Source organism: Nipponia nippon, unplaced genomic scaffold (genome assembly GCF_047370975.1).
Source record: "Nipponia nippon isolate SJK-2023a ecotype South Korea unplaced genomic scaffold, ASM4737097v1 scaffold_4, whole genome shotgun sequence".
NCBI lineage: Eukaryota > Metazoa > Chordata > Aves > Pelecaniformes > Threskiornithidae > Nipponia > Nipponia nippon.
Window position 1 is genome coordinate 116,490,437 of NW_028262358.1, and position 15,149 is coordinate 116,505,585.

The 15,149-nt window shown below is 39.3% G+C and overlaps 1 protein-coding gene across 2 annotated transcripts in view; it reads right to left on the reverse strand.

Annotated features, from left to right (window-relative positions):
* The window catches only part of LDAH (lipid droplet associated hydrolase), a 123,436-nt gene that overhangs the window by 26,331 nt on the left and 81,956 nt on the right, over nucleotides 1-15,149 (reverse strand). For both annotated transcript variants that reach the window (XM_087776156.1, XM_087776157.1), the window contains one exon: nucleotides 14,366-14,606. In XM_087776156.1, coding sequence (XP_087632282.1) covers nucleotides 14,366-14,606 — 241 coding nt within the window. The remainder of the gene's footprint in view (nucleotides 1-14,365; nucleotides 14,607-15,149) is intronic.

Sequence of the window (15,149 nt, forward strand, 5' to 3'; positions counted from 1 at the left end):
ACTTAACCCTGATAAACTTTGAGAGATATACATGCCCTTGATTAATTTAAAAAATCAACTCTGTGTTGTGGTGCCATGACTAGATCTCGTTCTGTGTAGTTTTGCTCTGTAGTCGGTATCTTAACTATGTAAAAACAATATGGTATTCTTTGCTGGGCTAAGGAGATGAATTTACTGTGACAGAAAGAATAGACAGAAAGAGATGCCATACTAATGAAACAACAGAGACATTAACAAAGAAAAAAAAAACCTTTTCAACTTCATTGGCTAATAAATTTCAGGAAATTATCAGAATAGTTCCTCTTCCAACAAAAATGAGTGGCTGTGAAGATAGCCTCAATCTGGACACTTTAATGGATGCACACACACATTCTTTAATAGCTTGTTCATCAGACTAAAATAAACATAAGACTACAAAGGGTTACCCGAGCTCACTTCATTTCCCTACTGCTGTTGGCTTCAGATTATGTTGACTCTATCAACAAGATTGTGGCTGTAGGTGTAAATTTATTAAGTCCTACACATCAAAATATTGCTCTATTTTGTAAGTTAGTAGGAGCTATGTTCTGGAATGGGTACAGGGAGAAACATGAAGCCAAATTTTTACTTCAAGGTCCAGACAGCACAATTTCAACAGCATTAACCTTGGAAGAACATACTATATGATTTTCCAGAGTGGACAAATTCAGAGGAAAAGAAGACCACAGCCCTACCTTCATCATGCTTCCCAAATGCAAATTTGGTGCCACTACTCTTACCATATTTTGACCAACCAACCCTCTGAGCAGATGAATACAGAGAGTGGAGAGACTTCTTATGCTGTCTTAATAAGGCCACCATATACTAAGGCACTGTCTTTTTTTCACCAAGAAATAAATAAACTTTCTTTAGGTAGAACTGGAGGAGTTTGTACGAGACCAGCGATCCTCTCGTTACTGTGGTGCAGGCTGTGGGTATTCTTTGTACTTCTACAGGGTACTCTGAGACCCTGCAGCATGTCAAGTTTTTATCAGTCCTCCCGCTCTCCCTCATCCGTCCGCTATTTCTGGCTCCCTTGATTCTGTTCCCCACCTACACAGAACCTATGTTTTAGATACTTTTTTTTTCTTCGTTTTTATTCTGTTAGCTTCATTTTTCCAGGCTGAATGTCATTTAGTTAATTCATGTATTTTTCAGTCAAATAACACTTTCCAGCTGGTCTCTGCCCTCACTTGTGTTTGAGGCATTTAAGAAAAGACAGCTCATTATGATTAAAACCCACAAATCTGAAGTGCAACCAGGCCCCTTAGTTCTTCAAAAATCTTTTGCAACTCATTTGTAATGCAAAGGAATATCAACAGGTAGAAATATCAGAACCTGTAAAAGCAAATCCATTTTACAGCACATCTGATACAGCACATAGGACACAGCTCCTTACAGTAAGAACCTCTCAGGGCCAAGAAATTAGCAAGTGACAACAAAGATACTGGAAGTCAACAAATATTTAGAACTCTCTTAAGAAACTAGAGCTACCCACTACTATAAAAGCCTCAGGTCTTTAAGCCTCTACCTCTAAGAACGATGCTTTTATTAACTGGCAGACTTTTCTACTGCAGAGTTTTTGCTTCTTTCATGGAAGCATTTTGTTCTGACTATTGTTGGAAATGAGAGACTGGACAGGATAGACTTTGGATCTCATTTTCAGACATTAGTTCCTATGTAACTCAATAGTATATTGCAGTTAGTATAATAATGCTTCCATTCATCTGATTCTGAACTAATATTGGAGCAATATTTGTCACCAACTCTAAGAAAATATCCTGCTAGGTTAGTACTGTACTATCAGGGTCACAAGTACTGAACATCAATTCTACTAGATTCAGCTAAAAAATTGAAGAGTGGCTACAACTTGTTTAGTTAGTCCACATTTCTTACATAAAAGTCTGAGAAAAGCTCTTTATTAGTTTGCCTTCCCTGACGTTAAAGACTTACAGGTTTACTCTTAAACTCACGGCATAGTATAGTTCTTCCAGACATGGCTTGATGGTTTGGAAAATGAGGGTTTATTGTCTACCTTTAGCTATATCATCATCAACAACTCATTTGTTATAGAACAATCTGCTCTGTTGTTCTGTAAACAACACTCTAAAGAACATATTTCCACACTGGCTTGCTTTTGATAGCCTTTGCTCTTTTCACTGATCCATACCTTTGTAAAATGCCTTTCCTAGTCTATCTTACCCCCCTTCAAACATTAAATGCACCATCTTTTGCTTTGACTTATCAATTTCTCAGCTTCTGTTTTCACAATTGTGAAGTCAAATTTCCACAGTCTGTTTTCTCACAACTGCTTTCCAACAACCAAACTGTTGCTGCTTTTGCAGGTATAAATATGGGCTGTATCTGCACCATTGTATTAAATGGAGCCAGGAACTATTTTGTGGCCCTGAGGCCAACTGGAATAGAATGGCTTGTTTTCACAGAATTAAATATTTCCTCTACCGAACCTGCTTATGGGGAAGAGTGTACGGCAGCTCTAACTCCTGGCCTGTGTCTGAATACTAGGAGAATGCTAGCTGGAGAAGGCTAAAACCATACCAGAAAATTAATTAATGATTAAACAGTATGATCACACTCCAATGCTACTCCAAGTCCTATACTCATTTAGCTGATTTCTAGAGGTAACTTACCTATCTTTGGCAGGCCCTACTATAATGTTTCTGTATCCTGCATCCAACCTGCAGAATGCAGATTCATTCAGACATTCAATCAGACATTTTCTGAATTTTCAGATATGCTTTTAACTAATGCCTGCATTTTTTGCCTATATTTTTGTTTCCCCAAACATTGTGTGTTGCATCTGTTCATCTGTTTTGCTTGGTTCTTACCATGGTAAATTGTCCCTCATTAGGGTTCTGAAATTCTGGATGCTACTCTTGCATCTTTAATTAATTAGCGTGTATGAAATTGTAGGGCTGGAAGGGATCTCTATTGGTCTTTTTGTCTTAAGGAGAATCAATGATATTGTGTCATTTTCAGCAGATACTTATCCATCCTGTCCTTAGGAAGTACAGATGATGGAAGTTTCATTATCTTCCTAGGAAATCCAGTCTAGAATTCCATTCTTATCATTAACTAAAATTCCATTACACATTACCTCGTCTACCATGGACACGTGGATTAAATTATTCTCCTTTACTTGAAAACTCTCACCATGTCCTTCAGTTGTCCCTTGTTTAGTCTAAACAACTCTGATTTATTTTCATTGAAGGTCATAATTTCTTGATATCTGTCATGGGATTCACCTGAGTAAGTGTGGATATCTAAAGCTTAATTTTTCTTCCTTCACAATCAGTGGAAAGAACACAATTCATCTCCTCCTACAGTAGTCACCTAGATAGATTAGACAAGTGTTACCTATATCTCTCCACTATGACAAGATTTTAAGGGAATTAGTGGATGAATAGAGCAATATGTTGTAGACATGTTAAGTATTTCTGTCCTAGCACACGTTACCCTCTTGTGACTATATTCAGCCAATCTGCCTCTCATCTTCAAATTCTTTGTATGAAACTGCCATATATTCTCTGCCAATTACTTTCTCCACTTTATAAATATAAATATAAATATAAATATAAATATAAATATAAATATAAATATAAATATAAATATAAATATAAATATAAATATAATTATAAATATAAATATAAATATAAATATAAATATATAAAGCAATGCATTATGAGAACTAGCTGAACAGTCTATATGTTGCTGGATTCCTTCCTCTACAGACATCAAGCACACTACATACTGCATTTTCGATGGCTTGGAAGTTTCACAGAAAAAGTCTCTTGAATCCATCTGTCATGGTTTGGTGGACATAATATTCAACAGGTCTCCCTGTCTTTAATATCTGGATGTAAAGACAAGTGCATCCATTCTCCTTCTTTCTCCCTGTTCTTCTTTCCCAAGTAAGTTATGTCCCTTCATATTGATATTCTAGTTCTGTCAGTTGTCTCACCTGTGTCTGTTAAGCCAACTAACTAATCATTTTGGTGATTTTTAAAGGCTTGCAACACTACTTTATTTTCCATACTTTTGGAATTGACATTACCTGCACATCACCTAGGTCATCTACCATCTTCCTGCCAGTATTCCTTTGATCTCTTATGAATTTCTTTGTCTACCATAATTTTACATCCTTCATGAGCGCACTTTTGCTCATAATGATAGACAAGATTTTTTTATCTTTCCCCTTAAACTCATCATCAAGACTTCTTTACTAAATGTTTCAAAATTAATCGCCTTTTCATGGTTAAGGAAGCCAAGCTCCCATGACATTGGTCTGACTGAAAAGTGCTCCAACCTCTGTATACCTGTGCATACTTGCAAATATTCTTTTGAGGAAGTACAGTTGTTTTAATAACCATGTCTTATGCCCTGTGAAAAACAAGGAACCTCATTACACTGCCATTAGCGGCTCACTCTCTATAGTTTGTTTCCATATGTCTGTCTTTCCCACGTTGACACTGCAGCTTCCCAAGACAGTTCTGATGCTCTGCCTTACAAAACTATCATTTACTGTCAAATTTTTCACAGAACACATCTGCTATTTCACCATTTGCCATTTAATTGCTATTATTGCTATTACTTTAGACTCTTGTTTGTGTTGGCTAAGGACCACAGTAGAGACTGGGGACACATTTTGTCAGGTACCGGCAGTACCGCACATAGAAAAGCCTGAAATGATGCTTTCTTCTGTCACCCAAGGGACTCCCACAGAACCTCCACAAATTCTTAGTCTCCTTCTCCCAGAAGGCTTCACCGATGCCTTCTGTAGTAAATCTGCCTGGCAGCAGGATAATTTCACAATAATCTGGTATTATGAAATGCTTGAGAAACTTTTTAAGATATGCAAAACATTGGCAAGTTTTAATTACCATTCCTGGCCTCCACAAACGTAAACTGGACAATATGCAAGTAAATTGATAATTTGATGGTAAGTGTAGCAAAAGGGAAGAGTCCTAACTGACTGCCTGATTGAATCTTTTGTAATTAAGAATTAGTTATACTGTGTGGGAGCACTAAAGGTCCCAGCCAGGGGTTGGCTTCAGTGTTTCAGAGACTATTTACACTATCAGGAAAAACATCATTTCTGCTCCACAGATTTTACAGTCTATTTCTAAATCCATGACTGTTCAACATCGAGTTGCAGATATGCATGCAGAGTTTTGCTTGTCCTTCTGAGGGACTACAAGCAGAGGGTAAAAGAAAGTAATTTGATTTCAATGGGACAATTATTGCCAAGGACTACTATTTTCATATGCACAGAGCTCACCTGTACTTTGACATGCTTCAATATGACTCTTTCAAAAGTCCTCTAAACACTAAAGCAAAATTGCTTAAATTGCAAAGTGATGAATCAATTCTAGGTTGGATTCTCATGCTAAATTGAAATGCCCTGCAAAAAGTAGATTGAACTTTTGAAAATAAGTTTTCCTCAGGGAATGTACTACTATCTGGTCACATTTTTTCCTGGTAAGTTGCCCATCTTACTGTAAGGTTCTTCAGAGGAGTGTAACACTAGTTTTCTTTCCAGTTTATCCTTTGCTCTTGAGGAAGCAATCTCTGTCATTCCTCAGAAAGAGTCAGAAAACAGTGGCAAGAACTAATAATACCAAAGAGCAGTGTAATTTCCTATGGGGAAAACATATTTTCTACCAGTAATTTTTGCCAACAGCAATCTTGGAAATATCGTATAACTTATTGTTTAAAACATCAAACAGAAGGAACTGCTTAGTATCAAGGATGACTAACACAGGAACATGTGCTTCCACACATGCACACACACATTAGATAATATGTTGATGTTTAGAGGTTTACAAGACGTAAACATTTACTTTGGGTTCTGCTTAAGTTTACACTTGAATTTAGAATGAAAACATACCAATTAATATATAACCATGATCAGCACAAACAGGCAGAAATAGCTGCAATTGTTATGACAGACTTCTCCAATCTGCTTGGTATTAAAGTTGCAGGCAGATCAGAACTATACAAGAAAATCAGTCAGCTGTGCTTGAGGAAGCATAGTAGAGGCAGAAGGCAAAAATAAAGTTATTCAACAATTATACCCAGGTGCTTCACAAACAATAGATGCTTTGTTGAGGAGTGCGAAAAACACTCATTTACTTTGTGTGATGAAGCACATGCAGGTAAAGTGGGGTGTGTGATGGAAACTGAAATGTCTATGGACTTAACCCTGTCCTAAGTTACTTTGGAACAACTCCCATCATCTTCAAATGACAGAACTATCGCTTAGCTGGAGAAATTCATCTCCAGTTTAAGCTCTCACATACCCTGGCAGATGTCTGTGATGATGGGATTTCTGCTAGGGTCCAGATTTTTGGTCATGGAAAGTGTCTGCTCTCGTACCCTGCAAAGAGGAGCACAGAAGGGTCTGGTGTAGGTAGAGTTCAGTCCCACAGGGAGTGGGCAGGATGGACAGTGTCTGCAGCAATTTAGCATCTTCACACTATGGTTCCTGCCTGAACTCTACTGGGAATTAATATGCTCTTCTAGACAGGGTTTTATGCATGTGAGTAGCTCTACGGAGGTCAGTTTGAGTGCTTTTCTGGATTAGAACCTCACGCTGACTCTTTCTTGAGGAACCCTGATAAAATTCAGCAACTGGACCACCCCTCCTTTCAACGAGGTGAACTTCCTCTCAGGTGGAGTGGCTTTGATTGGTATGAAAGGTGAACTTTACACCACCCTTTGTTAAACATAAACCACTGTTTTTAAAGCTCATTTTAAATACGCCTGACCATTGCACTAACCAGCAAGCAATCTCCTGCACCACTGGGTTTGCTCAAGATAAGCCAGCATTTCCTCCACAGACTCATGAAGACTCTGTAGGCATTTTCTCCTTGTCAATATTGTTAACGTTAAAGAATTAGAGAAGGAAGATGGTGAGCGCTGGTGGACATTTTCATGACAAGAAGCAGCAGCAAAGCAGACTGCAATATTGCTTTAGATGCCTGTAAGAATTACATCCAGACCAGTGTCCCCTTTAGGTGCATGGAATGACAGGTATTGCATTAGTTAGCAGCTTTGTAAATGTCATTTTCCAAAAAAACTTTATTCCAAGACACAAATGCCTATAGTTTACCCATGGGTATTGATTTAGCATGTGTTTAAGTGCTTTGCTGGGACTGCATGATGGAATTTGATGAATCAAGCTCAATGGCCAACCAGTAAACACAAGTTAAGACAGAGCCAGGAGCTCTACTTCACATATTCCTTGGGGGAGTTTAGACACCTCTGAGACAAAAGGCGTGAGCCTACTGCAGAAGGGAATCCTTCCCCTGAATTCAGGGGGCTTTGTCTTGGGTCCAGGGAAAATAAAGTGCCAGTTTGCAGATGACTATCTGGCACTGGCTAACACAAAGCAACTGTAGCTGCTAGCACTTAACTGGCATATACTTATTTTCAACATCCTTTCTGCTTTGTTGATGTTACCCTTTCCTTTTTCATGCCATTTGCAACACATCATTAGACTAGCTGCAAATTTGTGGGAGTAAATCATATCCCTAGGGATGAAACCCCACCAGGGGTGAATAAACAATCTCCTCTTTTCCAACCAAATCCCAACCGTGCCTCACATTTCATGGAAATGATCAGCAGTTCCACTATCAAAACATTCACACCTTATGAGTAATATTTATGATGGGAGTTTTTTACATTGGGTTTTCCCCCAAAGAAGAAAAAGAGGAATAATTAACAGAAATAAACTCAACGAGAAATTTCCACATTATTACCATTATTTTCACAAGGCTTTCACAGGAAAGTAAAAGTTTTTGCAAGTAATAAAAGTCCTTGTTAAACATCTTTCTTTCTTTCTTTTGGAAATGGGGTAAATTATGAAGCAGATTGACTTTAAAAAATAAATAGGACTATAAATACATAAAAGTCATTGCCTTCCTCCTGTAATTTAATATGAGCATCCTACTCTGAAATAAGGAAAAGTTTATTTCACTCACAGAAAGAATAAAGCAGATGTGAGGTTTTTCCGTCAGCTTAAGTGCTGCCTTGGTAAGGTGAGTTGTCCGACTACATTAAACAAACATTTTAGTCAGGCATCACACAGGAAAATAAACAGTAGCAGAGGAAACATGAAAATATTAAAGACTGTTATTCTTTGGCCCCTTTTCCTGCAAAGCAGGTGATAAAATATTATTGTGTTTCCACAGGTAAGGAAACACGCTCTTAAACACTTTGCAGAAATACATATTACGATCATCACTTAAAATGTCAGAAGTGGATAGGACTCAACTGTGACAGCACACAGGAGCCTGCCGAGAAACTCTGCAGAAGCAGAGGATTTAGCACGCTGGGTCAGACTGCTGGGCTACCGAAAGCAGCCTTCTGACCCTTGGCAATATCTGGCAGTAGCCAATTCAGATACAGGTGAAAAAACATCTTGTAAGAGACAACTGCAGAGTTACCTGATTTCAGGAAAGACTACTTCTCTTGAATCCTAATTAGTTGGATGCTAGTGAGAGCAAGGGGGATTATCTGCTGTATCAATTTGACCTCTTTCTGCCCCACCGAGTATCAAAGAATGCACACAGCAAGAAGAGAGGAGACCTGCTGAGCTTCATCCTTTTGGCCCACCTGTGATATACTACACTACACTGCTCAGGTTTAACATTATTTAGTTTACATAGATATCATTTACTTACCAGTCAGTGGTTTCTGTTCTGCATGAAATTTTGTCTAGCTATACATCATGTCTGAAATTCTATACATATTTAATTATAAAAGTAGAAAAATATCCTTGATATGATTTCTGCACTATAGCCAGAAGTTATCTAAAACTTACATTCATCAGAAGAAACAAAGCAATCAGTTTTTACTACCAGGGCTTTGATTTCAGCCAGCCTGGAAAATCAGCTTGAAAATTTACTGGTCTAGGTTCAAAGATCTGCATAGCTGTCCCGTGGCAGGGGGGAGGGAAAGCTTTTATTCTCATGCCCACTGTGAAAAATGTAGTTGTGAGTTTGATGCTACCTGAAATCCTTTGTAGCATGCATGGCATTTTTAAATAGACTGTCAGCCTGTCTAGCTGTCTAGCCAATGTGGCTTGTGGAAGCCACTCATGACTAACATATGTGTATATATATATATACACATATAAAGTTAAATTAACGGTTAAGCAGGTTCAGTAGATAAACTGTTGTCCTGGGATGTAGGTCCGTGTACAGTTCTGCTGCTGATCAGCTATGTGATGCTGGGCAATAGCTCGTTGCTTGTCTTGAATGTCAGATCCTTTTAAAAATGTGCTAGTACAGTGTTTGAAATAATAAAACCTAGATGAGAATGTAATGCGTAACTTCCCCTTGCTTTGCGTGTCTCAATGGAGACTTTTAGTTCCGTACAACAAAATCAGAAGAGCTCTGCCTTCCGTGCTAAATTTAGAGGTGCTCATCATATCTTCTATTACTTTTAGGAGTTAAATTTTAATTTCAGTGCAAGAAAAGAACACCGGTTTAATTTAATAACAAAGAAAAGTAAACTAAATTTTACCTATGTGGTTATACAGCTTTTAAAAATACTCTTTAGGGGGGCAAAGCCCTCTTATTTCACCATTTCAGGTGAATTTGTTTATCAAGTGCTTACCTAATACGTTAAACATTGTTTTTTAACTCTGAAAAATAGGAGCAGAATAGATGGAGGAGCTATTGAGTGCATGAATACAACACCATGCACTGTCCTTACCCAAGTATTTCAGTTAGATAGGTATTTCTGCAGCATTTTAGTCCCAAAAAAGAACTCTCAAAAATTTCCCATCTTACTTGTCAGGAAATGGAGGTGGAGATGTACAACGAATTTTCCAAGAAGGTAGGAAACGAACAACAGGACTCTCACTAGAAACCAGAAACTGTGAATTTGAATGCAGCCAAAGCATGGGATATCTGCCTGTCCTGGCAGCAAGGGTAAAGGCTTCATGGACAATTCGGATCACAATCACATTGTCTTCTGATGGCTGCAGCAAAATGAGCAGCCAGTAGGCAGAGTGGGACTTATCTCCCCTAATTTTAGGTATCTAGTAGAGAGAGGGTCCCTTTGAGGTCAGTAAAGAGAAACAGTCATCTGTAGGGTGTGATTCACCTGTCCTGCTTTAGATGCCAACTATTTGGACAGCATGATGTCCGCAGTGGTCAGATGAAGACCACCCATAATGTCATATTTAAAATCTCTCTGATTAAGAAGAGAGAATGGGAATAGAAACAGATCTCAAGACATGACAGCTCCCAAGGTTGGGATAATTCAAAGCTAGAACGAAATTTTCCAGTTGGCTCCATGGAGATAAAATTTCAAAACAACTTAGTCATTGTAAAAGCTTACGTTCCATTTTCATAGCAACTGGAAGCCTATGTTTCACTTGCTTTTGATACAAATTTATTGCCCAGATGCTGTTTGACAATTCTGCAAATTTTATCCTACGGGAAAGCATTTTACTCTATGGCACTTCAGGGATGTAATTTTGCCATCCTGTACAGCCAAGAGAGAGAGGTGGCTACTGCAGAGACAAGCCTCAATACCTCAGTTGGGACTCTTGCTTCCTATGCAGTCCTGTGGGCGTAAGAGTGTCTGAAAATGCCTTAGCCCTTTTTTCTCTGTAAAATGAGGGAATTGTAAACACTCTACATGAAATCTGAATGTCTCCACACTTGGAACACGATAAAATTTGAATCCAAACTCTGAAGTTTCATCTTAGTTCCTTGTCTTCTTACAACATCTCTTGGATGCTTAAAATAAACCAGAAATCTACCATCTCCAGCCTGCATTCGTGTGACAGCCTGAACCCATCTGAAACCCTCGTTCTAGGTTTCTGAGTCCCCTCCTTCCCAACCTGCCTGAACTGCACAAAGCAGACACCCCCCCGCCCCAGATCTCTGTGCTCCCCGAATAGGTTACACAAACAGGGAGATTCCTCCAGGGAAGTCACAGGTTCAAGATCACAAAGGACGCACCGAGTTTGGGCCAGTTGGAGGTTTTTCTTGCTATTGTGCTTATCTGTATCTTCACTGTCATCCAGACGTTAACCTCTGACCTGCCAGCCCGCCTCTCGAAAAAGCCTTGCGGTGTTTACCCATTATGTAATGTCTGTGCTTTTGTGGAAATTTTACAGAAACAAATGGAGGAAGTTTGCCAGTCAAATGGCTGGGCAATAAATCCTGTCCCGTGTAGACAGAACGGTATACTGTCACTGTAAGTCTGCTACTGGCATCTGTCACCGAAGAAATGTTTACAAATTTCAACGTGCTGGAGTGCCAAAGTATTCCAGCATTGCAGGACTGTACATGATTTGTAGAATAACCACCACTGTGCTAGATAGGGGTATCCTTGTTTTGCTAGCCTGAATAAACAGAGTGACAATGTTTCAGATAACTCAAGGTCACTAATGGCCAATTTTTCTGTCTATTCATCTCCTAGGTTCATGAATACAAGTACCTACGTGCTAGTTTGTTCATTGTAATGCTTCTTCTGCCCTAAGATATCTTTGCTAGAAGGTTAATCCAGGTAGGCAAACTGCCTTCAGACCCCTTTGCTTATTTCTAATAGGTCCTTTATTATTTATACACTGTGTCTTCCCATCCTCCATTTTCTTTACAGACTGGGCTGTCTCTCCTCTTTCTGTACTATTTCCCCTTTGGGACAAGACGTTATATTTTGTTATCTTTTTGCACAGTGTCATCGCAAGGCCTTCTGCTGTGTGACTGAGGCTTCTACATATCATCAACTATAAAGTTAAGACAACAGAAAGATGAGTTTGGATAAGAAGCAGGAACAAACATAATTTGAAACAGTGGGACAGATAGGTAATATTCCTCCTTCACTCTTTCAACCAAGGGCCTGATTCTGCTGCTACTGAATGGAGCTTTTCACTCTCAATGTCAACGGGAGCGGCACTAGGTCTTAGAGTTCCGCTATAATTAAGTTTTCAAATCTCATTTCCTTTCAGAGGAGAGAAAACATTGTTGTGACTAAGCTTTGGATGTGGTAACAAATCCCTGGCAGGTTGGTTTGTTTTAACGGACGTATTAGTTTTAAGGAAACTTTTACCATCTTTTCTGCCCTTCATCACAGCTTTTATTACAATTACAGTAATGCAACAGATGTACATGCCAAAGGCAATATGTGTATTTTTAATGAGTTGACATGCAACCTTCCTGGAGAGGAGAAACAACTTCATTTGCTGAATGTTTCTGAACCATATCTAGCAGTTTATTAAGGGACAAGGAATCGATCAGAAAAACATTTACCACAAATTTAGAGGCTTCAGTAACTCACAGATGAGCAGTCCCATAAGACAGACTCGGTTGTTGTGCTAGGTTTAGCAAATTTTTGCTGAATGATAACATCTTCCATTGTCCGCAAACAATACGGGAGAAGGTTAACAGGCAATATCTGGAAAGCCCTAAGATTATTAATCCACACACGTGGTCCTGAGTCACTGGGCTGTAAAACATCATCAGTTTCTAAAGATGAAACCGAAGGGGAATTCTGCTTGAGAGAGATGATATCACAAGCCAAAGGAACTAGTTGCATCAATAAGGCCTGTTTATGTGAGTTTTACAAGACATTGGCTCACAGGGCTATTCATTCTAGTATAATGAATTCAGTCAATAAATTGAGCATAGGCAGTAAAGTAAAGAGCCTTCAGTCTGGTTTCTTGCCTCAATTTACCTTACAGCTTGGACACAGATCAGACAACGGTGCACACAGCAAATGACAACAGGCTGACGTGCACACATCAACGGGGCTCATTCAGCAGGGGACTAAAGAGCTCGGAGGGTCAGGCTCCAACAGCAGCAAACAAAATCCGTTCTGTTAAATTATTCCTGCCACTGCTGTGCTCTGGGCCAAACAGCACTCACAAACAATGGCTGGCCACGCTTTTTTGGAGGTTAATGCAGGCCAAGGACCATTTCTAATACAACCCTGGATGTGGATAACCTGTTTTGAGAGGTAAAAGTTTATCTGTGGGTGCCAGAGAAGGATTCCTGGCTTGTGGAGATGTGACCCCACAGACCTTCACATACCTTTCTCCGAGACCAAATTATCAAAGGAAGAAGCCTGAAAGCCTTGTGTACATATGACTGCATGCTTGCTTTCTCCTCGGTCATCATAAAACTGCCATAAATTAATAGAAACTCAAGTGACAAACCATAGTACTCCTATCAGAAATTTACATTATCAACGGGGAGCCTGATTTTGTCAGGCTCAGGGTACTGCAACAGAGCGACTGTCGTTATGCCAGGTTTGTACAACACAAATGGGGCTGCCTAGGTTTGGCAGTAAGAACCCTCGCTGCCCAACCTGCTTTTGGTCCCTGTACAGTCCTACAGCGAGCCTCCAACACAGACCAACACATCCACAGATATCCACGAAAGGTATAAGACCTTGCTGCAATCACAGTGGCACATCTGTTTGGACGATTAGTAGGTAAAATTTAACTGATAGAAGACAGAGCACAACTGGAAATGTAGGAATGTGTTTTTACTACTATTAATGCAATCAAAACTTCCTTCTTGCTATTATTACTGCGTTAGCATGTCAATTCTATTCCAAATTGTTTTCAACTGCTAACTTACCAAAATACCTGGAGTATAGCACAATTCACGTTCTGGTTTTCATTCTAAACTTAACATAATTTATCTGAAATTGTTCCCCTTCTTAAAGCTGTTTCTCTTGCTAGAACGTGCAAAATATGCATTCAATATGCACTGGAGGAACGTTAATCTTCTAACTTTCTCCGTATGCCCAAAAAAGTGCTGAAATTCTTCTGTGCATACAGTAACTTCTTCGTGTCTTTGCAGACTGAAGGCCCTTTTCTGAGTTTACCAATATTCCAATTCAGATGACAAAATCTATACAGCTGGTTAAACCACAGCTTTAAAAAAACAGATGCAAAGACCCCTTTGTAAAACTGATTGCTCATTTATTTTAACCATCCAATATGAATGAAATGCAAAAAGTAAGCAGACATAAGTGACATGAACTAGATAGTAAAAGTGTTTTAATCACGTGAGATACTTAGTAGTACAGGTCAGAGTTTTCTTACGAAATATATATCTTTTGAGGAAATATTTTATTTGTTATTTTCCCCTTCAGACTTCTTTTTTTCAAAATTGACTCATTTGAGATTTTCCTGTACCTATGGTCTTAATTTGAGAAAAGATTAGACCTGTCCTTCAAAACTTATTCATGCTTTAGTATTAAGATTTTGCCCACAAAAGTACATCAAAATTTACTAAATGAGAACGATACAAAAGTTGGTGTAACAAACAAACAAACAAACAAAAAATGTGCTCACCAATGCAGTCCACGCTGAAAAGATTTACAGAGGTTGTTATGGAAGATTCGTCACAGGTCTTCATTCCTCGCAGAGCAAACCGCACCAGGGAGGCTTTGACTCCCTCTGGTAGAAAGGACAGCAGGTAGACGGGCATGTACAGAACGTAACGAAGTTTGCACAGCAAAGGGGTCATGAGCTTTCCTTGAGGGGACTGAGCCATACGCTCTATCGTTGGAAACAGCAGCACAGAGCGAAGAACCTGTCAGGCCATGAGAAAACGACTGTCAGCAAAGTCCTACAGCGCCGCATCCCAGCCTAGGAGACTTAATTTTTAAATGAGTCTGCACTTGAAATGAAGTTGGGTTTCCAGGCCGTTGCACCTCAGACACATAGGCAGGCTTTGCGGTGTGCCCAGGCTAAATTTTTTGAAAGACAAAGCAAACAAGAATGCGGTTATGAAATGCTCAGTTCTATCGGTTTTGAAACAAGTGCCCAGGAGCGCGAGCACAGCCCCTTGCTCCAGGAGGATGGGGACCCCACCAGAGGGCAGCAGGCAGGAACTGTCATTTCGGTCCAGGCAGATTTTTTATGTCAGCAAAAGTACACTGCTTTTTATTTCATCTGGTAAACTATTTTCTCAAAGTAAACCAACCAAACAAATTAAAAAATGTCAGCCGCCGTGACGGTAACTTTCCAGTTTGACAGCACATGGGGTTTTCAATTTGCAGTTCAGTATAGGTAAACTTGGTCAGAACAAGAGTCTAAGCACACAGCCCCTTCACTAAGATGTGCACAGTGGTGC